The sequence below is a fragment of the Pecten maximus genome, chromosome 2, assembly GCF_902652985.1.
Source record: "Pecten maximus chromosome 2, xPecMax1.1, whole genome shotgun sequence".
Lineage (NCBI taxonomy): Eukaryota > Metazoa > Mollusca > Bivalvia > Pectinida > Pectinidae > Pecten > Pecten maximus.
The window spans coordinates 33,386,075-33,410,412 of NC_047016.1; the positions used below are offsets into that span (position 1 = coordinate 33,386,075).

General features: G+C 36.0%; 2 protein-coding genes and 1 pseudogene across 2 annotated transcripts; 2 read left to right on the plus strand and 1 right to left on the minus strand.

Moving 5' to 3' along the window:
* Window positions 1-884: 884 nt before the first annotated feature.
* Window positions 885-3,222, plus strand: LOC117342576 (macrophage-expressed gene 1 protein-like). The gene is made up of 2 exons (XM_033904771.1): window positions 885-1,838; window positions 2,008-3,222. The coding sequence occupies exons 1-2, from the start codon at window positions 885-887 to the stop codon at window positions 3,220-3,222; spliced, it is 2,169 nt and encodes a 722-aa protein (XP_033760662.1).
* Window positions 3,223-4,402: 1,180 nt separating this feature from the next.
* Window positions 4,403-7,068, plus strand: LOC117321850 (annotated as a pseudogene).
* A 2,876-nt stretch (window positions 7,069-9,944) lies between these two features.
* LOC117321851 (syntaxin-6-like) lies at window positions 9,945-24,112 on the minus strand. Its single transcript, XM_033876441.1, has 8 exons — window positions 23,940-24,112; window positions 22,494-22,663; window positions 21,470-21,564; window positions 21,015-21,077; window positions 20,277-20,387; window positions 19,514-19,620; window positions 19,023-19,117; window positions 9,945-16,170 (listed from the first exon to the last, which is right to left on the minus strand). Exons 1-8 carry the CDS (start codon window positions 23,972-23,974, stop codon window positions 16,094-16,096), a joined length of 753 nt encoding a protein of 250 aa, XP_033732332.1. The 5' UTR covers window positions 23,975-24,112; the 3' UTR covers window positions 9,945-16,093.
* Window positions 24,113-24,338: the final 226 nt, after the last annotated feature.

Here is a 24,338-nt window from a genome sequence, read left to right on the forward strand (position 1 = left end):
GAATGCTGTGGCAAACTTTTTGTAAGTTTAAAAATCTTGCCCCCGCCATTCACATTTTGCCCCCGTCCTCCTCCCGCGTTGTCTCGCACCTATCCGATTTTATCCACTGGAACACAGGGGTCAGACTCAATGAAATATTTTTTTATCCGGACTTTTCGATTGCAGCAATTGACCTGATTAATATACATGTACTCGTATTCCTCTATTTTTAAGGACTTTTCAAATGCTATATTTCTTAAAACATCACATGGTGACCGAGGAAATTAATCATGTCAACTGCTTTAATGAAATATCCAGGGGGGGGGGAAGAAAATTTTTTCATTAAGGTAGCCATCTGTGGCCTCAAACGGGATTGCCGTGGCCACCAGGAACATAGTGTAAACGAATTAAGCACACAATATTTTTTTCCGCACCACGGAAAATGCGTACAGTTTTAATCGATTTGTTAAACTTAAGCAGTGTCATGAACATATCAGGCTTCTTTATAAATATGACATGACATGGTGATATGTCACAGAGCATACGCACAGCGTACATATGGTTAACAGTTAATCAAGGAGGAAGTAAGGACAGAAATAATGACAGATCATATCTGATTTAAATGTAAGCAACATTATCACCATGCTAGGTTCAAAGATACAATATCATCACGGGTACATGCCATAATTATGATAAATTACAACAGAACAGTAATAAAACAAATGGGCAGAAATAATGACAGATATGACGAACATTTTAGCGACATTATCACAATGCAATTTCAGGTATATTATATCACGAGTACTGATAATTATGATAAATGGCTTCAGCACAAGATAACACGCCTCATTCGGTATATATGTAAGGCAGCCCCGAATGATAATATAAATCTAAAATACCTCAAGATGGAGCGATCAGTCCGCTTGATTTGTACGTTGGTTTTGTTCGGGATAGCTTTGCATACGCCTGTGTTGGAAGCTGCCAAGTTACGCCATGGTCACCAACACGAAGACAGACTACCGATCGGCAGTCCGAGCTGGTGTATGGACAAAATGAGATCGTTCAATCTGACCCACTTTGAAGTCCTCCCGGGCAATGGCTGGGATAACTTGGAAAACAAGGAGCGTGGACAGGTGATACAACACACCTACACTGAGTGTCGGACAACAGATGACGGGAAATTTCTCATTCCGGATGGTGTAGTAACTACACCTGTTAAGTCAAGTAAACTGGACGTCTTTTCGGAGGTCTACTCTTCCTGGATGGATTATAAGGAAACAACTTCAAAATCCATCAACGTGGCAGCAAAGTATAGTCGCGGATTCTTCAGTATTGACGGAACGTTTTCAGCGGAATCGCAGTCCGTCAAAGAGAATCAAGCCGATCAGAAATCTTCAATTGCACGCACCCAGGCGAGGTACGTGAAATACATAGCCAAACTCCAACCCGACATGTCCTTTCACCCAACTTTTAGGGCACGCGTTATGGAAATTGCTAAGTTAATCCAGACGAATGAAAAAGTTGTCGCTCGTTATGAAAGTCAACAGTTGGTAAGGGACTTCGGAACTCATGTTTTGACTGGAATGGATGCAGGAGCGGTGATTACACAGGTTCAACATGTCAGCTTAGGATTTGTTTCAACTCATAGTGAAAAAGAAACGAGTCTTGCTGCGTCTCTCAGTACATCGTTTTCTTTAGGACTTTACGGTAAAGGGGGACTTAACGTGTCAGGTGGGTCCACAACACAAGTAGAGGCTTCTAAGGATTTCTCCAACAGTGTGACACAATCTACTATTAAGACGTATGGGGGACCTACATACCAACCGCAAAACTTCCAACTTGATGACTGGGCTAGAGGGGTAGATGATAATATGGTTGCAATTGACAAAGAAGGCACCCCTTTATACTACTTCATAACCGCTTCTGCGTTTCCGGAACTTCCAAACTACATAATTCCTGATCTGTTCAATCACATTCAGCACGCGGTTTATCTTTACTATAAGTATAATACATATCGCGGTTGTACAGATGTTAACAAACCCAATTTTAATCGGAATGCAAATGTTCAAGATGGGACATGCTCACCTCCTTCGACTAACTTTACGTTTGGTGGGGTGTATCAAACTTGTACACAAGATGCCGTTTCTCGAATCTGACCACTGTTCGGGCTACATCCAGAGAAATCCTCTCACCGGTGAATCGTCCTGTCCTTCCGGCTACAACCCTGTTCTACTCGACAGTTCTAACATAGGCAAAACAGAAACCACTCGTGAATGCCACAGAGTCTGGTATAAAGTCTGGTTAGGTAAAAAGTGCACGAATATCCCTGTCCCCGGAAGTGTGACTGTTAGTTCGTATTGGTGTGTGGCTACCGGAGACGTACATCAATCTTCAGGTTATATGTTCGGAGGGCTTTTCACGCCACACATTGGGAATCTCATGACAGGAGGAAGTTCTTGTCCTCCAAACTTCAACAAACTTCCACTCTTGGATGGTCTGACGGTCTGCGTTACACAAGACTTTGATTCCGGTTTCCCTTTCTCGGCACCGTTTGGAGGCTTCTTCACTTGCAAAAATGGTAATCCTCTTGCAGCTAGTGCGAAAACCGATCAATCCCATTGGCCACATTCATGTCCGACAGGTTTTAGCAGTCATCTTGCACTGATGTCGAATGAATGTGAAATAGAATATTGTGCACAATTAAAACATATATCAGATAAAGGATTACCCTCCGTAAGGAAACCTCCATTTATGGCTTATCCAAATTACAGACATGTTGAAGCGACTGAAATTTTCATCGACCCTACATCCAACACGTGGACAAAATTACCTACGGACATGCTCGAAATACAGGATGCCACATTGGATTTAGAAAAAGCTAAACTTGTCTTCAGAAACAGTCCAGATTTCGAGGAACAAATGCAACTGATAAATATCCCAACAATGCCGATGGCGTATGGAAACGCTAGTTCAAAGAATGATAATTCCAGCATTCCCATTTCAAGGGTCAGTGTCAAGGATAAGGAAACACGGAGAATAGATACAGACTACAAACTGGGCTTGAACGACGAGCTTAAATTATCGCCAGACTCAAAGGATCACCAAGCTCTACCAAACGGGATGGTGGTTGCCCTGTCTGTGGTCTCAACTCTCCTGTTTGTCTGCGTGATCGTCATATTAACAATGTACAAACGTCGCAGAGTGGTATACAGAGGTGGCGAAGAGCAGACACTGCTTGGTTAAGTGATTAATATATTCGTTATCAAACATGTTCTCGATCTATCACTCCAATCACGAAAATTAACTCTGATGGTATTGATGCTATTGAAGTGATTTTACAATAATAATCGGACGAGACACTTTAATTTCAACTTCAATCGCAGATATTACGTGCTCATTGATATAACATATGCATGTCCTGGGTACAATCTAGATTTTAAAAGCAGGTTTTGAACTACATCTACATGTATATGTTGTGTAATTACATATCTTACAGTGAATATAATGCTAATTTGAAAATTGCGATGAAAACGTATGATATTATGAAAAATTGAAAAAATCCAAATAAACTTAGGTTGTGTAATTTTGGAGTTATTTTATTCATTTGGTTAGTTGATTTTATGCCGCGGCGTCCGTCGTCTGTCAGTCAATTTTCCCTTAAAATCGCTTATAGTCATGAACACCAGAGTGGACTTAGGTTTCAGGCATCCCAATGTGAAGGGGGACCAATTTTCCATGAACGCGGAACTGCAACCCTTCCCTACTCTTTTTTCGGGGTCTGAGAAACACTTATGAATTTAATGTGTGGCTTTCACGCGATGCTGTCCTATCGGAATTATATTACAAATGTGCATTGAGCTCATGGACTGACATGTTTTCTCGCGTTCAAATCGTTTTACTACGACAGGCTCCAGTTGGTTGCGTGACTGCTGTGGCAACGATTGAAAATCTTGAAAACCACAGCAATCACGATATGTTAGGGTTGCTCCTTTCGATTCTCCTCCTGGTGTGTCACGTCCATTCGGTTTTGTCCACTGTAGCCTCAAATGGGACTGTAATGGCCATCGGAACATAATTATATACCCGTAGTATAAACAAATTAAGCATATGGCATTTTTAATCGACTTGTTCAACTTATGCGATACCCATACATGTAGGGTAAGCAATTCATAGATATGATATGGAGATATGTCAAAAACGTAAGCATAGATTATACAGGGACAGCAGTTAATCAAAGAGGGAGTTAAGTCAGATATAATGACAGATAAGATCTTAATGAAATGTAAGCAACATTATCCAGGTATATTACACCACGAGTACTAATCATTTCGATAAATGACCTTGGGTATAAGATAACAAACTCTAATCAGCATATATACATATATATATCGTGATAATGCTGTCTCTGAACGATTATAGAAATCCGAATTACTTCAAGATGGAGCGAACAATCAGCTTGATATTAATATTGTTTGTGTTCGGGATAGCTTTGCATACACCTGCGTTGGAAGCTGCCAGGTTACATCATGGTAACCAACACGAAGACAGACTACCGATCGGCAGTCCAAGCGGGTGTGAGGACAAAATGAGATCGTTCAATCTGACCCACTTTGAAGTCCTCCCGGGCAATGGCTGGGATAACTTGGAAAACAAGGGGCGTGGACAGGTGATACAACACACTTACTCTGAGTGTCGGACAACAGATGACGGGAAATTTCTCATTCCGGATGGTGTAGTAACAACACCTGTAAAGTCAAGTAAACTGGATGCCTTCTCGGAGATCTACTCTTCCTGGATGGATTATAAGGAAACAACTTCAAAATCCATCAACGTGGCAGCAAAGTATAGTAGCGGACTCTTCAGTATTGACGGCACGTTTTCAGCGGAATCACAATCCGTCAAAGAGAACCAGATCGGACAGAAATCTTCAATTGCACGCACCCAGGCGAGGTATGTGAAATACATAGCCAAACTCCAACCCGACACGTCCTTCCATCCAACCTTTAGAGCACGCGTTATGGAAATTGCTAATTTAATCCAGACAAATGAAACTGCTGTCGCTCGTTACGAGAGTCAACTGTTGGTAAGGGACTTCGGAACTCATGTTTTGACTGGAATGAATGCAGGAGCGGTGATTGTACAGATTCAACATGTCAGCTCCGAATTTGTTTCAACTCGTGGTGAAAAAGAAACGAGTCTTGCTGCGTCTCTCAGTACATCGTTTTCTTTGGGACTAAACGTGTCAGGTGGGTCCACAAGACAAGTAGAAGTTTCTGCGGATTTCTCCAACAATGTGACACATTCTACTATTAAAACGTATGGGGGGCCTTCATACCAACCGCAAAATTTCCAACTTGATGACTGGGCTAGAGGGGTAGATGATAATATGGTTGCAATTGACAAAGAAGGCACCCCTTTATAATATTTCATAACCGCTTCTGCGTTTCCGGAACTTCCAAACTACATAATTCCTGATTTGTTCAATCACATTCAGCACGCGGTTTATCTTTACTATAAGTACAATACATATCGCGGTTGTACAGATGTTAACAAACCCAATTTTAATCGAAATGCCAATGTTGACGACGGTACATGTACACCTCCTTCGACTAACTTTACGTTTGGTGGGGTGTATCAAACTTGTACACAAGATGCCGTTTTCGAATCTGACCACTGTTCGGGCTACATCCAGAGAAATATTCTCACCGGTGAATCGTCCTGTCCTTCCGGCTTCAACCCTGTTCTACTCGACAGTTCTAACATAGGCAAAACAGAAACCACTCGTGAATGCCACAGAGTCTGGTATAAAGTCTGGTTAGGTAAAAAGTGCACGAATATCCCTGTCCCCGGAAGTGTGACTGTTAGTTCGTATTGGTGTGTCGCTACCGGAGACGTACGTCAATCTTCGGGTTATATGTTCGGAGGGCTTTTTACGCCACACATTGGCAATCCTATGACAGGAGGAAGTTCTTGTCCTCCAAACTTCAACAAACTTCCACTCTTGGATGGTCTGACGGTCTGCGTTACACAAGACTTTGATTCCGGTTTCCCTTTCTCGGCACCGTTTGGAGGATTCTTCACTTGCAAAAATGGTAATCCTCTTGCAGCTAGTGCGAAAACCGATCAATCCCATTGGCCACATTCATGTCCGACAGGTTTTAGCAGTCATCTTGCGCTGGTGTCTAGTGAATGTGAAATAGAATATTGTGCACAAATAAAAACCATATCCGATAATGGTTTGCCCTCCGTAAGGAAACCTCCATTTATGGCTTATCCAAATTACAGACATGTTGAAGCGACTGAAATTTTTATCGACCCTACATCCAACACGTGGACAAAATTACCTATGGACATGCTCGAAATACAGGATGCCACATTGGATTTAGAAAAAGCTAAACTTGTCTTCAGAAACAGTCCAGATTTCGAGGAACAAATGCAACTGATAAATATTCCAACAATGCCGATGACGTATGGAAACGCTAGTTCAAAGAATGATAATTCCAGCATTCCCATTTCAAGTGTCAGTGTTAAGGATAAGGAAACACAGAAAATAGATGCAGACTACAAACTGGGCTTGAACGACGAGCTTAAATTATCGCCAGACTCAAAGGATCACCAAGCTCTACCAAACGGGATGGTGGCTGCCCTGTCTGTGGTCTCAACTCTCCTGTTTGTCTGCGTGGTCGTCATATTAACAATGTACAAACGTCGCAGAGTGGTATACAGAAGTGGCGAAGAGCAGACACTGCTTGGTTAAGTGATTAATATATTCCTTATCAAACATGTTCTCGATCTATCACTCCAATCACGAAAATTTACTCTGATGGTATTGATGCCAATGAAGTGATTTTACAATGATAATCAGACAAGAACACTTTAATTTCAACTTAAATTGCAGACATTACGTGCTCATTGATCAAACATTCATGTTTGTACTTTATATAATCTAACTTTTAAAGGCAGTATTTGAACTATTTGATTTGTAATTACATATTTTACAGTGAATGCAATTTGAAAATTGTGATGAAAACTTATGGTATTGTCAATAATTGAAAAGAAATCCAAATAAAAGCAGGTTGTTTAAGTCAAGACACATTTTAGTCATTCGTTGAGTTGATGTCATGCCGCAGCGTCCATCGTTCGTCAGTTTTCCTAAAATCGCTACTAGTCATGCGCTCCTGAATAGATTTTGGCCTGAGGCATCCTAATGTGAATTAAGGGGATCCAATTTTCTATAAACGTTTACGGTTGATCTGCCCGAGAGGAGTGTCAAAACACTCTCAAAGACTTCTTTCTTTATAGGAATAGCTGACTTTTGTCCAAATCTAATGAAAACATCATCTTTGGTTGAATGGAAATATTTTTTGGATCAAAACCACGTCTGGCACTCTTAGACCAGGCCAGTTAAAAAAAAATGTAGACAAACGTAGTGAAGCTATTACTTTGAGGTGCCACCTGATTTGCTTGCCTCATCATGCACATCACAAAGATGTACATGTACGTTGTACATTCGTACCCTTCAAGTGAGTTTACATGTAATTAAACCACTGACAGACCAACAATTACAATTATGGAAAGGTCGTGTCGGGTATATGCGAGATGACGCTAGAGAATGACGGTGTATACATATTTCCGCTAGCACCATTTCCCATATCCAATATGGAGTTGTTCGGTATACTTAAGAAATAATTAACGATGATTCGTGTATTATTGCAGGATATACAACGAAGACGAGGATATTTTGCAATTGAATTAATAACGAAGGCCGCAGACCTGAGTTATTAATTAAAATTGCAAAATATCCGAGTCCCGAGTTGTATATCCTGCAACAATACACGAGTCAAAGTTGATTATTTCTATTCTACCATGTACTGTTTAGTTCTGAGATCGACCTCTTTCTAATAGAAAAACAGCAAAGAACCCTGAGAAAACCTTGTAATTTATTTCTTGAGTATTGCATTATTTGTTGATGAAATATACAGGCAATACAGTACTACGATCAAGAGCATCTATTATATGGCATTGATTTTGAAAATAAAAAAAAAGATAAAAAAAAAAAAGAAAAAAAAAAGGGGGTCTTCCGTATGATTCGAACTCTAAAATTTTTTATTGAAAGAGTAACCCATTAGCCCACTTGGCTATAGTAACCTTTTGTAAAACGGGTGAATATTAGATATATAAAATTGTTACAGCCGTGACTCCCGACCGTGTATTATTGGCACGAGAGTGGGTTATTGGAAAATAATACATGGTTTTAAACCAATCAAAACTGGCGTTGTATAGCAAACATGGTAGAATAGGAGATAGGCAAGTCTTTTTGTTCATGGCAGTCTTCATAAGGATTCTTATTGCTTATGTTATCGCTTCTTCATAGTCATCGTTTATCACCTAGCACTATCTCCGATATACAATATGTACTAAACAATTATTCTTCCATAAATCGCTACGTGTGCTGCTCGTGTTTAAATTTCATCTGCATTTACATCTGAAGGTGTCCAAAATGTCTTTGATCATCAGAAAGTGTAACAAGGCTGAGCGACGGCTTCCAGTTTGACAAACTTGATAGCCACCCCCCCCCCCCCCCCCCCCCATTATGCTACAGCCCCAATATCAAGTCCCTAGGTCTCTTTGTTATTGAAAAGAAGCCACTTGAAGATTTTAGCCTATTTGACCCATGTGACCTTGAATGAAGGTCAATGTTACTTATTTGAACAAACTTTGTAGCCTTTCATCCCAGCATACTACAGGCCCATTATCAAGTCACTGGGCCTCTTGGTTATTGAGAAGAAGTTTTTTAAAAGTAACAAGAAGCCCAATCAGCATGTATCCATATCTCACCTGGCTCTCCAGCAACTTTTTGATCTAGGTCATTTCTGCAGATACTATGTAGAATACCATTTTATTCAAATATCAGATTAGGCTAGGTTTATTCAGGTCAATAAATTTTCTAGCATTTCATTCCAGCACACTATTCAGTATTGGCTTATATCAGGTCTCTTGGCTATCGAGAAAGCATTGTTTCAATGAAGGTCAAGGTTATTTATTTGAACAAACTCAGTAGCCTTCCACCCCAGGATGCCACAGGCCCAATATCAAGTCCATGGGCCTCTTGGTTATGGAGAAGAAGTCATTTGAAGATTTTAGCCAATCTTACCTTGAATGTAGGTAAAGGTCATTCATTTAAATAAATTGGTAGCCTTTCACCCCAGCATGCTGCAGGCCCAATACCAAGTCCCTGAGCCTATTGGTTATTGAGAAGAAGTCTGACCTTCAATGCAACTTCAATGCTATTCATTTGAACAAAGAAGTTGCTTGAAGATTTTAGTCTTTTTGACCCGTTCGGGCAGGCGAGCTTAAAATAGTGCCACAGCAAATGGCATACATATGTAGCAAGATGCGCTTCCGTCTGTTATTCAATTGTTATGTGTTAAGGGGCATGTGTAGGTGTAGATGTTGGGGGAGGGGTTGTTGGACCATAGATGTTTAGCTCACCTATGGCTGGACAGATCATGTGACGCTACATTGCAAACAAATGTATCACAATCGCAGCAATCGAGACACTCTTCATATTGCACAAGCTAAGGAAATAGAACAGTCCCAAATGGGATCATGATGTCGACCATAAAATGTTCCCATAATCTTCATCAACCTGCATCTCTCAAAGTCTTGTTGTTTACTTTTTTGTCAGTAGTTAGCATCTATCACGGAAATTGTATTGAAGAGAATTCTAACAAACCCAAGAATATTAAATCAAAAGGGGCATGTAAATATGAGTACTGATGTTGGGGAGGGGATGCAGGAGGTCACTATCTAGAAAAGGAAAAATAACAATGGGGAACTTTGAAATCATTTATCAGATAGCTTAGTTCTTCTATTTAGATTCATGTAAAACTAAACCAAACCCATATTTGCTGTAAAAACAGAACCCTTTAGATATTTGCATAGAAGAACAGAACAATAGCAACACAATTTGCCATGCATAGATGTTTATTTCATCAATACACGGCATATACACTATATACTTTATACAAATTTACAGTCAGGCACATCGTGCATGTTACAGAAGTACATTGTGGCTGGTGGTTTTAACATATCAAACTCATCATTTTTGTTTTAAAATAAAACCCTTGTAGCATTTAAAATGCAATTTGATAAAAGTAGGTACAACAGATGCAACTCTCTATAATGATAATCACTGGTATGAAGCAGCTACAATAGGTAAAGTTTAAGTTCTAAACTTGTGTGACCTATGTTCTAACAACCATGATAAAATGAAAAGTAGCGGCAACTTGAAGAAAAATTAACAAGAGGCCAATTGGGCCTTCTTAACAGAGTAAAAGGGCAAACAAAACCATAGGGATTTGGCACAAATTACAAACCCAGGTAATATGGACCGTGGATTGGGAATTTGTGGCAAGTCCCTATGAACAAAACTGCAGGGAAATAGTATGCGAGAGGTTTTTTTTACCGAAAACTAGATTAGTCAATCAGAATTGGTGTATCTGACTCAGGTTAAAAACATGTTGTCAAAAGACTAGTTCAGAGAAGGAAAATAGAAATTATCTGAATATAATGTGAATATGAATGTGAAATGTTGCTGAAAGCATTGATGTGGTGAAAGGAAGGTTTACAATTATCACTATATCTTAATGTAAGTCAATTAAGATTTCACATTTAAGTAATGTTCAACAGATTTTTGTTTCCTGTCTTCACTGTTAACACATAGTCAGTTAAGCTCAGAAGAGAACATGTGCCAATCAAAGCTATGTTAAAGTTTTAGATTCTAGAAATACTAAGGCAGTACTCTTCGACTAGTTATCAAATCACAAATATCGGTGTCATGATGTGGTGGTCTCTTTGATATCAAATTGAGTAGGAAAGTAAGAAGGGGTAGTTTTTAGATTTTCAGTGAAAGTAACATATAGATCTCTTAAGTTTAAACCATGGTAGATAGACAACTGATTCTAACTCAAACAAATTTTCAGAAAAAAGATGAAGATATACAACTCAAGTCTTAGTCATGATGGAATGATGACAGATGTACCCTTATATTTTAGATCAAGAGAACTGAAAATGAAGTTTTTAATACAATTTAACTTCTGTTATATAATAGGAAACCTAATTCTATTGCAGCTTAATGTCTGTAAGTGAAGAATATGCATATTGACTTGTTTCATATCACAACAGTGAACACCTTTATAAAATATAGCACATTCATTAGTTCAATGGGTATGGTATATATAGAGATTGTATTTTACAAAAAATGTAGAAATTGCCATTTTCCTTCACAATATTCAGATCACAGAGGAGCTGAAAAACAAAATGCCTTTCATGTTTGTTAAAACAAATAATTCATTGTGCATTAAATATGAAGAAATTTAGGTAGCAATGATAATCAAATAATCCTCAAGTTTACGATAAAAATGAAGGGCAATAACTAAAAGAACTAAAGGAAAGTCAATAAAAGATTGTGGCCCCTTGTTTGGTCCTTAATTTATTATCCCCCCACCACCACATACACAAATTTCTAAGTTAAAAATTTCTTCTTCAAAGGAAGCGTTATTTCATTTGATATTTAAAATTAAAAAAAACAACAGGGATTCCCAAATTCTATTTGTTGGACTCTATGAAATATTACCAAAGTTATGTCCCTTTACAACATGCATGATACAGACACAGAAGATCGGGTGATGCTTCTCAAAATCAGACAATGTTATCCCTCCTTTACTAGCACTTTATACAAACAATAACAAAATACTTAAAGAAGAACTGTACACCTGCATAATTAAAGTACAACCATTGTTGTGTTTTTGGTGTCTTATCTATGTACTAAATCTACATGCAACACGCTGTACAACAAGGTAAACTAAATATAATATACAGGATAAAGAGTTAGGTGCAAACTCCCAACTATTTTTTCATCTTTTCTCTATAAAATCAAAAATTAAAACCTGAACTGTGACAATTACAGCACATCTGTATTACTGCTTAATGTACAACTACTTTACTATATCTGAAGAAGCCCCATTCTCGATGGTTGTCAAGCTTATCACTATACCTTATGATAGAGTGGACCAAAGGGAAGTAACTCTGGTTTATCAGAATGATGAAGCCCCTAAACAGTTCAAAATGCTAGGGTATAGATATTGATAATACTGGAGATAGTCAAATTTGACATTTTCTAGGGATGAGATACAATAATACTGTAGCAATGACAATTAAATACCTTGTAGATGTAAATGTGTATGAGATGATGCTCTTTATTATCTGACTTAAAAACTAAAACAAAAATTCTGAGAAAACTGACTGATTTTTTTACACACCTGAACCCTCTTTTGAAATCCAAGGGTTCCTGCCTTAATCTTTGTAACACCTGCCTTTGTCTGCACTATTAAAACATGACTACTGCATGTCATTGCAAACCTGAGGGTTCAAGGTGAGTCATTTGACTGGCCACAGACATGAAATCAGACCAATTGTTAGTCTTAGATATACTTGTTCTTAGAAGATATCATAGGCGTCACAAACAGTACACCAAAGCAGGTAGATTTATTGCTATACTGCCTTGTATTTTCGGTGAGTTTTTGTCAAAGAGATCAAAGAGAAAGAGGTAGCAAGAAATCTATGACACGTTAAAACAAAGATGGTGAGAATAGAGCCTCATAATCTGTTTATGTGGATGGAGTTGCCAAGTACATCACAGTTAAACCCTTGGATTTTGAATATCTAACAATCATTTCAAGGAAGATGAAAGGAATGGTATCCTTATCATTTTTACATAACGACGATAAAGCTTAAGATAACCGAGTCCCTTGTAATAGATGCACAATATTGTGTCCATATACCAGTGATATCTGTTTTTGTTTGTTCATCAGCTGCCGCTACTATAAATAGTTAATATAACTTGTCTTATTAAGCACACAATTCTTATGTTCATCACATAGTAAGCTTATGAGATGAAATATGATAACTGGCTAGCACAATGTACAAAATAATTCATTTAACGCTTCAAAAACTTCTGTACAATACATGCACCAAACACGAAATGGCATTTCAAAAATTAAAGTAGTGTACAATGCTACTATCTGGCTTTTGTGGAATGTTAAGTTTACTTGCACCACAGAGCTTTCAACTACCTACAGCCTCAATTAATCTGGGTTACTAGAATTCTGGATATTCAACATAATATTAGAAGTTCTGCTCCATTTTTCAACACATCATTACAACATAACACATTGTATGACTGTCAAAGTAGGTCCATATACAGTAGTTAAGTCATACTACAAGTATACATGTACATTGGTCCAGCCATTGTATATCTACATACTAATATTTACTTTAAATGTGTATACCACCCTCTATTTACAGAAACTGATTCAGAAGTAAAACTTTTAACATCATTTGGTCGATCATTTTATAAGGAAAATGTACATACCCCTCTATATATGCACCAATAATATTAGTTCACTCTCTACCACTTCATTCTTCTTCTGATCAGTGGTCACAGCGCATGTTCAGCGTGAAATTGCTAAAGCATAGATAGGCTACCATGTATGTTCACTATAAATTCGCTATAGTATAGGCTGCAATGCATGTTCACCATAAAGTCGCTTTTTGTAAGTGCACCCTTCAAGTTCTCAAAATAAATGAAGTACATTTTCTTTATACACAAAATTACCCTCTTGTACCCACAGTAAATGTCCACCATCCCCAGCCACTGGCCACATATAAACTTTACTTTTATTCATTCCCAGCCACTGGCCACATATAAACTTTACTTTTATTCATCCCCAGCCACTGGCCACATATAAACTTTACTTTTATTTATCATCTGGGCCCAGTTGTTCAAAACGTGATAAGTTTAATCTTTCGATTAGAGAAAGTTTTATTTCTCCTTTACTTTAAAATCTGTGTTTGTATATTCCTTAAAATAGGCAGGTGGGAAGAGACTGATGAGTGATATTAATAGTTTCATAAAAAAAATGTCAAGTTAGCTTCACCAGAAATGATTTTATCAGGATTTTAAAATTAGTTGTTGAACTGTGTCTAATCATCTTATGAACAACTGGGCCCTGCTTTATAATTATAAGTAACAGGATGAACTAATCTGTAGCATACTGTATGGTTTTCAAGTATAATGACTTTATAATACATCAGAGAGGGGGCAAAAAATCCCAAGTGATAAGAAATTAAATAAAAACTTCTGTGACATATTTCTGCCAACATGGAATAAGTGAGTTAAAAACCTTATGCTAATTGCTGTAAGTTAACCGCAACCACTGCACAAGACTTAAATGGGCTATGCTACAAACTCTGTTTACTTTTAATTTATTACACATATTTTCCCATCGTAATCAATTCCAGTATAAGTACATTATTATTCTGTGCATAATAAAGTAATACTTCAAATACGTTCTGATCTAATTAGCCTTAAAGTCTGTTTCATCTTTCACCAAGTTAACTGATAAATCTCTTCACTATTACCGGGTACTTGCACATAGCCCTGATCACAGTAAGACAGGATATATATGTAATGCCTGAAGATGGCCGTTAGGCCCGAAAATAACAATTTTATATGAAGTTTATATGTGAAACACAGTTGTCATGTTGATTCTATTTTTTCAAGTATATGTATATAAATGATGCAAAGCTTAATTATCAGTGCTTATAGAATGTAGAATGTAAACGATGCATTGTTGACTAATATACATGTATATAGCATGCGTTGTAATAAAATCCTAAAAATATCCTTCTATCGTATCACTAGATCTGTTAACTGGTCACAAAATACAATTTTTGTATAATATACATTATCCACATAGTTAAAAATACACGAAAAATAAATAACACACAGTTAAAAACATCAGTACCTTTCAGTTTAAAACTGATTTCACTTTCACAAATAATATTAGCTTACATCCCCATCGTAACAACCTCGAGCACCCAAAAACAAAAAACAAATCTCTCATGATAGTAACAATACAGAATAAATAATCGGTGCTTATAATCCTGACTTTGTCAGCGGAATTTAGGTACAAAGAAAGCTCATTTCATAAAACATTTTTCAATATATTCCTTAAATTGGAATACTCTATACTGGGAAAGTTCTCCAACATTTAATTGTTGCCATTTTCATCAAATAAGAAGACAGAAAATTTAGCATCTCAAAAGAATATAGTGTTCCCTGGTATAAGTTCCCTCATCTACTTTACTAAGGCAAAAGCATCACATCTATTTTTGTTCGATTTTAAAGTACAAACTTCAGGTGCATTAATTATAAACTTCAGGTGCATTAATTTACACTTGTTACAAATAATTACATCTAATTGTCCTTATTTATAATTATTTTCAACTTGAACTATACAACTTTTATCTACTGTGAATGAGAATGACCTCAACAAACATGTCAATTGTGACACTAGAGGCTAAAAAATTTGCTTGTTTCCAGTCAATTTTGAAAAATGTCTGGCAGGAAGGTAACTAAAACCTTAATTTGTAACAAATATCAAGATTATTTAGGATGGTGATCTTAATTTTAACAGTGCATATAATAATAAGAAAAAATTGTGAAAGAAAGTTTAGGTAAGCCACAAAAAAATTTGGGTCTGTAGGTTAATGGAAAACAACAAAATTTTTTTGCTTTGCCTTAAAGCTCAGTTGGATTTACTCTTTCGTTGACAAGGTTCTCTGCTGGAAGTACTCGACATGTAAAAATAATATCATCCAATGATTTTTTTAAAACAGTTGTGAGTGATTTTGTTAGAGATCCTGAAGATACCAAGGGAATCTCTTCAGATAACAGTCATGGTAACATGCTGGTACTATAGTCATAGGCCTAATGAAATGGATAGGATCAGATCTGCACCATCACTATAGCAAGCTGAAGCTTAAGTTCTATACATACAAGTAACTTGACTAGAATGTTGAACTTGCATGTATATTTCTTGCCAAAAAATGATGGACGAGAGATGCAAAAAGTGTATGTTGTGTTTGAAAGGCATCATCTGCTTGTTTGAATTCACATCAGTGGTCCAGATTGGATAACAGTTTTTATGAATGACCTTGGGAATGGCCAGAGGTCAGATTGTATTGCGACAAGAGCTTTCCATTTGAATCACAACACCATGAAAAGTATTACAACAATAAGTAACACACCTAGGAGAACAAATATTGCACACCACTGTCGTTTATCTGAAACAGAACAGAACGAATATCAGAAAAATTTAATAAGTAGGGAGAATATCAGAACAATGTACAAAGTACAAGGTATAATATGGTGTTATGTACCTAACATCCAACATTGATACCAGGTATAATATGGTGTTAAGTATCTAACATCAGACATTGATACCAGGTATAATATGGTGTTAAGTATCTACCATCAGACAATGATACCAGGTATAATATGGTGTTAAGTACCTACCATCAGACGTTGATACCAGGTATTATATGGTGTTAAGTACCTAACATCACACATTGATACCAGGTATAATATGGTGTTAAGTACCTTACATCACACATTGATACCAGGTATAATATGGTGTTAAGTACCTAACATCAGACAATGATACCAGGTATAATATGGTGTTAAGTACCTACCATCAGACATTGATACCAGGTATTATATGGTGTTAAGTACCTAACATCACACATTGATACCAGGTATAATATGGTGTTAAGTACCTTACATCACACATTGATACCAGGTATAATATGGTGTTAAGTACCTAACATCAGACAATGATACCAGGTATAATATGGTGTTAATTACCTTACATCACACATTGATCCCAGGTATAATATGGTGTTAATTACCCACCATTAGACAATGATACCAGGTATAATATGGTGTTAAGTACCTTACATCAGACAATGATACCAGGTATAATATGGTGTTAAGTACCTAACATCACACATTGATACCAGGTATAATATGGTGTTAAGTACCTACCATCACACATTGATACCAGGTATAATATGGTGTTAAGTACCTACCATCAGACATTGATACCAGGTATAATATGGTGTTTAGTACCTACCATCAGACATTGATACCAGGTATAATATGGTGTTAAGTACCTACCATCAAACATTGATACCAGGTATAATATGGTGTTAAGTACCTACCATCAGACATTGATACCAGGTATAGTATGGTGTTTAGTACCTACCATCAGACATTGATACCAGGTATTATATGGTGTTAAGTTCCTACCATCAGACATTGATACCAGGTATAATATGGTGTTAAGTATCTACCATCAGACAATGATACCAGGTATAATATGGTGTTAAGTACCTTACATCACACATTGATACCAGGTATAATATGGTGTTAAGTACCTAACATCAGACAATGATACCAGGTATAATATGGTGTTTAGTACCTACCATCAGACATTGATACCAGGTATAATATGGTGTTTAGTACCTACCATCAGACATTGATACCAGGTATAATATGGTGTTAAGTACCTAACATCAGACAATGATACCAGGTATAATATGGTGTTTAGTACCTACCATCAGACAATGATACCAGGTATAATATGGTGTTAATTACCTACCATCAGACATTGATACCAGGTATAATATGGTGTTAATTACCTTACATCACACATTGATACCAGGTATAATATGGTGTTAAGTACCTACCATCAGACATTGATACCAGGTATAATATGGTGTTTAGTACCTACCATCAGACAATGATACCAGGTATAATATGGTGTTAATTACCTACCATCAGACATTGATACCAGGTATAATATGGTGTTAATTACCTTACATCACACATTGATACCAGGTATAATATGGTGTTAAGTACCTACCATCAGACATTGATACCAGGTATAATATGGTGTTAAGTACCTACCATCAGACAATGATACCAGGTATAATATGGTGTTAAGTATCTACCATCACACATTGATACCAGGTATAATATGGTGTTAAGTATCCTACCATCAGACATTGATACCAGGTATAATATGGTGTTAAGTACCTACCATCAGACACTGATACCAGGTATAATATGGTGTTAAGTACCTACCATCAGACAATGATACCAGGTATAATATGGTGTTAAGTACCTAACATCACACATTGATACCAGGTATAATATGGTGTTAAGTACCTACCATCAGACATTGATACCAGGTATATATGGTGTTAAGTACCTACATCAGACATTGATACCAGGTATAATATGGTGTTAAGTACTCTACATCAGACAATTGATACCAGGTATAATATGGTGTTAAGTACCTACCATCAGACATTGATACCAGGTATAATATGGTGTTAAGTATCTACCATCAGACAATGATACCAGGTATAATATGGTGTTAAGTACCTACCATCAGACATTGATACCAGGTATAATATGGTGTTAAGTACCTACCATCAGACATTGATACCAGGCAGGTATAATATGGTGTTAAGTATCTACCATTAGACATTGATACAAGGTATCATATGGTGTTTAAGTACCTACCATCAGACATTGATACCAGGCAGGTATAATATGGTGTTAAGTATCTACCATTAGACATTGATACAAGGTATCATATGGTGTTTAAGTACCTACCATCAGACATTGATACCAGGCAGGTATAATATGGTGTTAAGCATCTACCATCAGACAATGATACCAGGTATGATATGGTGTTAAGTACCTACCATCAGACATTGATACCAGGTATAATATGGTGTTAAGTATCTACCATTAGACATTGATACAAGGTATCATATGGTGTTTAAGTACCTACCATCAGACATTGATACCAGGCAGGTATAATATGGTGTTAAGTATCTACCATTAGACATTGATACAAGGTATCATATGGTGTTTAAGTACCTACCATCAGACATTGATACCAGGCAGGTATAATATGGTGTTAAGCATCTACCATCAGACAATGATACCAGGTATGATATGGTGTTAAGTACCTACCATCAAACATTGATACCAGGTATAATATGGTGTTAAGTACCTACCATTAGACAATGATACAAGGTATTATATGGTGTTAAGTACCTACCATTAGACATGTGTAAAACCTTAGCCATCTTTTTCATTGTTGCATCCATCTTAGATTCTGTTGTATCCATCTGGTGCCCAAAATCATCTAGCATGCTGTCAGAGGAAACACAGTGGCTTTGTATTTACTATATTCTTTTTTTTTTAAATAACAGACACTACTTCTCAAAAAATCGTCCATGTATATATTCCTCTTTTCATCACAAATAATTAATACATGACAATGCTCTCAATGATGGTGCCATTATACTATTTTATTGTATTTAATATCGTTTATGAAACTTGTTTCATTTGTTTATGATATCCCTATATTTTATCAGGATAAAATGCACAGTGGAGATTTCAAATAAAAGAAACCGGACTTCCTGTAGAAGTTTATATTACTGTATAAGCATATATAGGTAGGGAGATTGAATAAAGAGAACAGATACAAGCATATAATTGGAGTGTTCAATTCATACAAGCTGGGTTACATCATACATATGTACTTACATATTCTGTTCCTCTAGTTCGTTGCCTATTTGGTGACTCATGTTTTTCAGCACACCAACACTGGTACCTATCTTGTCTAACTGGTCGTCCTGAGATTCTATCAGGAGCTAAAAACAACAGTTTAATACTTCATTATCTTCCTGAGATTCTATCAGGAGCAAAAAACAACAGTTTGATACTTCAATATCATCCTGAGATTCTATCAGGAGCAAAAAACAACAGTTTGATACTTCATTATCATCCTGAAATTCTCTAAGCAGCCAAAAACAACAGTTTAATACTTCATTATCATCCTGAGATTCTATCAGGAACAAAAAACAACAGTTTAATATTTCATTATCATCCTGAGATTCTATCAGGAACAAAAAACAACAGTTTAATACTTCAATATCATCCTGAGATTCAATCAGGAGCTAAAAACAACAGTAATACTTCAATATCATCCAGAGATTCTATCAGGAGCTAAAAACAACAGTTTTATACTTCAGTATCATCCTGAGATTCCATCAGGAGCTAAAAACAACAGTTTAATACTTCAGTGTTTACACAACTGTATATTTATATATTTTATACTTCAGTTACATATGACATGCTTCTGAGCTTAACATCTACAATTTTTCAGTGTAAGAAGAACAGCATCTATCAAGATTCAGTTTATTGAAATAAAAGAGTGACTCTATTTGCCATTTAAAATTGTGTACAATGAATATTCTAAATAGTGTCATTTGAATTGAATTTCTTGTTTTGTATAATGTTGTATTACCTGCTGTTGTTGGGAAGTATCATCAATAAACCTCTGGTTGGCTTGCTCCATATCCTGGTCAAGTTTGGTGTAACGGTCATATTGTTTACCAGCACCATTGGATATTAATGCCTAAAAAGCACACAGATATATAATAATAAAATCTAAACAAAAATACAGTAACTTATATGATGAAATATAATCATGAAATCTAAATAAATATACCCAGTACTATAATTTGTATAGTGAAATATAATTATAGAATCTAAACAAAAATACAGATGTACTATAATTTGTATAGTGAAATATAATAAAGAAATCTAAACAAAATACTGTAATATGCATTGTGAAACATAATAATAAAATTCGAAAAAAATACTATATGGTGAAATATAACCATACAATCTCAACAAAAATGCTGTAATTTGTATGGTGAAATACAGTCATGAAATCTAAACAAAAATACTCTAATTGTGAATCACTGAACAAAAATACTATAAATGTTCACCATATACACATTATGTACAATACATATACCGTGTACATATGTACTATATAATCATATTAGAAGTTAATACATGCATTCCCTTGCTTTTGGTTCACCAAGACAAGGTTCTAATTTAAAAATTGCTATAATTTCAAAAAAGAATCTTACAGAATACATTAATTTCATGTTTCGATTCTATTTTTATTCTACACAATTTCATAAACTTAAGATAGTCATGATTGCCTGAACACTAGTAGGACATTCAATTTTACCTGTCGAGGACCCAGATCTTCCTTTGGTTTAGCTTTGGGACTGGTTAAGTGGGATTTCATTTGCTGGAGAGGGTAAAAAATAACATTTGTATTGGTTTGTTATGCATTATAATATGAATGAGTGAAATTCAATAACCAAATCAATAAAAATTCACAACTTCACTTCTACAACAATCTCTCTGTTGTTTTTGTTGCCTAGGCTACAGCATTTTGATATGCAGGTTTTATATATATGCAACCATTCATATTTTAGGTTGTAAATATATTTCAGCATCAAATTTCATTGATACAATTTAAAACAGTTCTTAAAAAAAGTTTATACTGATATTAAGTAACAAGACAATTTGTATATTCTGATAAGTCCAGACCAACATCAGCATGAACAGGACACAAAAGCGTCCTGAATTGCTGTTACAGGGTATAATTATCTCATGGGAAATTGATCTTGAACTTACCTGAACAGCTGATTTGGTCCGATCAATAAAAGCTCTCCTGTCAAGCAGCTCTGAGGTATCTATTTTGAACTTTTTGGGATTCTTCTCCACAATACGTACAATTGTTAAAGAAAATTTACCATAATAAATACAGTTACAATTAGTGTCATGGAATTTCAATTATCATTATACATTACAAATATCCTGTGTATCGCTAATGCAATACATGTCCTCAATCTGTATCCCAGCATAAAATAGTAACAGTGACCTTGACCTTTACCTCAAAAACCCTGAAACTTTATCTTTATCTGTAGCTACTCATACTGAAGTTGCATACCAACTTTTACCAACATATCTTGAGAAGCATGGCTGAGAAAAGTGTGGAAAACTGAGCGGATCTCCTGACAGAGAGACAGATGGGGAGGAAACCTATGGTCCTCTCTGGAATCACCGGATACTTTTTTATACAAATGCATATAAAATATATTGTTAGACTAAAGATGAATTGATATACGCTGTGTAAAATGTTGTTTTCTCTTGATATAAACTGTGGCAGTGACATTTAACCAGCAAAGGAATATATAAATACTAACCAAAAAGCCATCATGGGCCACAAGTTAATATGTGTACAAAGGTAAAAATAACGTTAGAATTCTAAGAAATTGGAAACTTATCATCTACATTTGTACTTTTGGGACCTTTCAGTAGTCAACCCTACATAAGGTTTTGTTAACAGTATATATTCATACAGGATACAGATTTATTCTGTAATTCTCCAATATCCCATTTAAAAATGTATCCGTGAATCCACCTGCTAATTATAAGCTTCTTTCAAATTCTCTCATGAAAATTAATGCATATGTAACTGATCAAGGTAGCTATCTTTCAATGGTTATGCCAGGGACTTAATGGGAGACCCTGGTTTACTATATATAGACGGTAAGACCAACAATCTTTTGAATGCTCTAAAGAGAATTTCTCCCTATCTGAGTTGGAAGAAAGCACCTACACCTTACTAAGGTTACAAATCAGGTATAAAGGATATCTACAGTTTCCTCCAAATCCTCCAGGTCCCATTCTATACTTCTCAAACTATTCCTCAACTCATTGGTTGTCCAATCATATTCCTCTTTAGATACAGACTTTGGGTTGTCCAGGAGTTCACACCATCGCTCGTACAAATTTCTAGATGATTGAACAGCCTTTTGTACTTCACTGTGAATTGGAAAATAACAAAAATAAATGACAAACAATTATTTCATCAATTTTCAATTTCTGTTAATCTAGTACAGTATTTTGACTTGCAGTACTATTATGTTGTTACCGTACATGTACATGTATATGCCGGCATGTATACATTCTACACTAATATCCTTCAGTGGATATGTAGACTTTTATATTTGACCTGTTTAGATTGATTTCATAAAATGCTTATTTACAGTTCTGCTTCATGTGAAAACTATTCAACCTAGTAGGGATTTTCTGACAATCTTGCTATAGGCCTATATCTAAATCAGCTTTAAATGAGATATTACTAATTAACATCAGAACCCTTCAAATTACATCAACCAGCTGATGCATTTTATTAATAAGAACAGTTCTTCTCTCTGCATGGCCGTGAGAAGCGAGTTATCTACTGGTAATATGTTTAAAAAATTGTACTAATGGTAACTTCCAAATACTATGCTTCCAAAATCCTTCATCAAATACTATATGCTTCCAAAACCGTTCATCACGGAATTCGAAGCAGCAGGTGTACATGTATAGAGTTACAGTGCTCAGTCCTAATTTGAAGATCCTAAAATACCTTACCATACTTATTTTTTAATACAGATAGTATAACTTAAATCAAATAAACAATACTTTCAATATGAATTTTCTTTGCTGGGACTTACTGTTTCCACAACAATAATGTAACTTCGAGGGCATTTTTAAATTCCAAAAGCAATTGTATTTCCTCTGAACTGTATAATTCACTCAAATGCTTTCATTTTAATTGCTTTTTATTTTCCATCGGTCTATTTCATTGCTGAGTCTGTGTCAATATTGTTATATAATTCATTATATATTATAAAAAAAAAAAAAAAAAAAAGCACTGTATATGAGTATTCGGTAGACGCTGCACTCGTTTCAGGTAATGCCTGTTTTCATATTATACATATGTCTCTTTCATTCCAGATATTGAGAGAGACTTCTAGGTAAATTTTCCTGAGGAGGCGGGTTAGGGGTGTGGATTGCTCAAACCGGTGATGCATATATGTGTACATGGCCATGGGACTGGCACAATAGCATTGACAGAATTATTTTAACAATAGTAGTGTTGGCAATATAGTATGGGTTCTTACAGTTAAAATGAAATAAGCAAATTCTGAAGTGGGTTTTTGTATACAATACGGCTAGAGTAATATGTATTCTCATAATCACATAATCTTTCCACAACGAATTGAACGTTGTTGACAGAAACTGTAACATTGTTTGACAAGTGACTCACTCTCTGACAACGAAAAACGGGTCTTCCAGAGACATTCTGCGTCTCAATAAAGTTGGAAATGTTCGTCTTTTAAAGCTTCATCTCACACTATCGTTATTTAAAAGAATCTATTTCACATCCGTCCCTGGAGTCGAGACAAGAATTGTGTGTTATAAAAAAAATATAGGACTCATCACCGGAATCACTAATAAAGGACTAGTATCAGAAAACCGTTGCCGAAAGACAGAAATCCGGAATTTTATAATAATAAGTTTAATCTAATCTAGCATGATGCCAATCAGGGATTTTATATAAACAATCGACACAAAATTAAATTTCCAGAAGTGTGTTCTGTAAGTAACCATAACTGTGTCTTAACTTTAATACTGCGTATTTTACGATGTAGATTTCCCGCGCCTT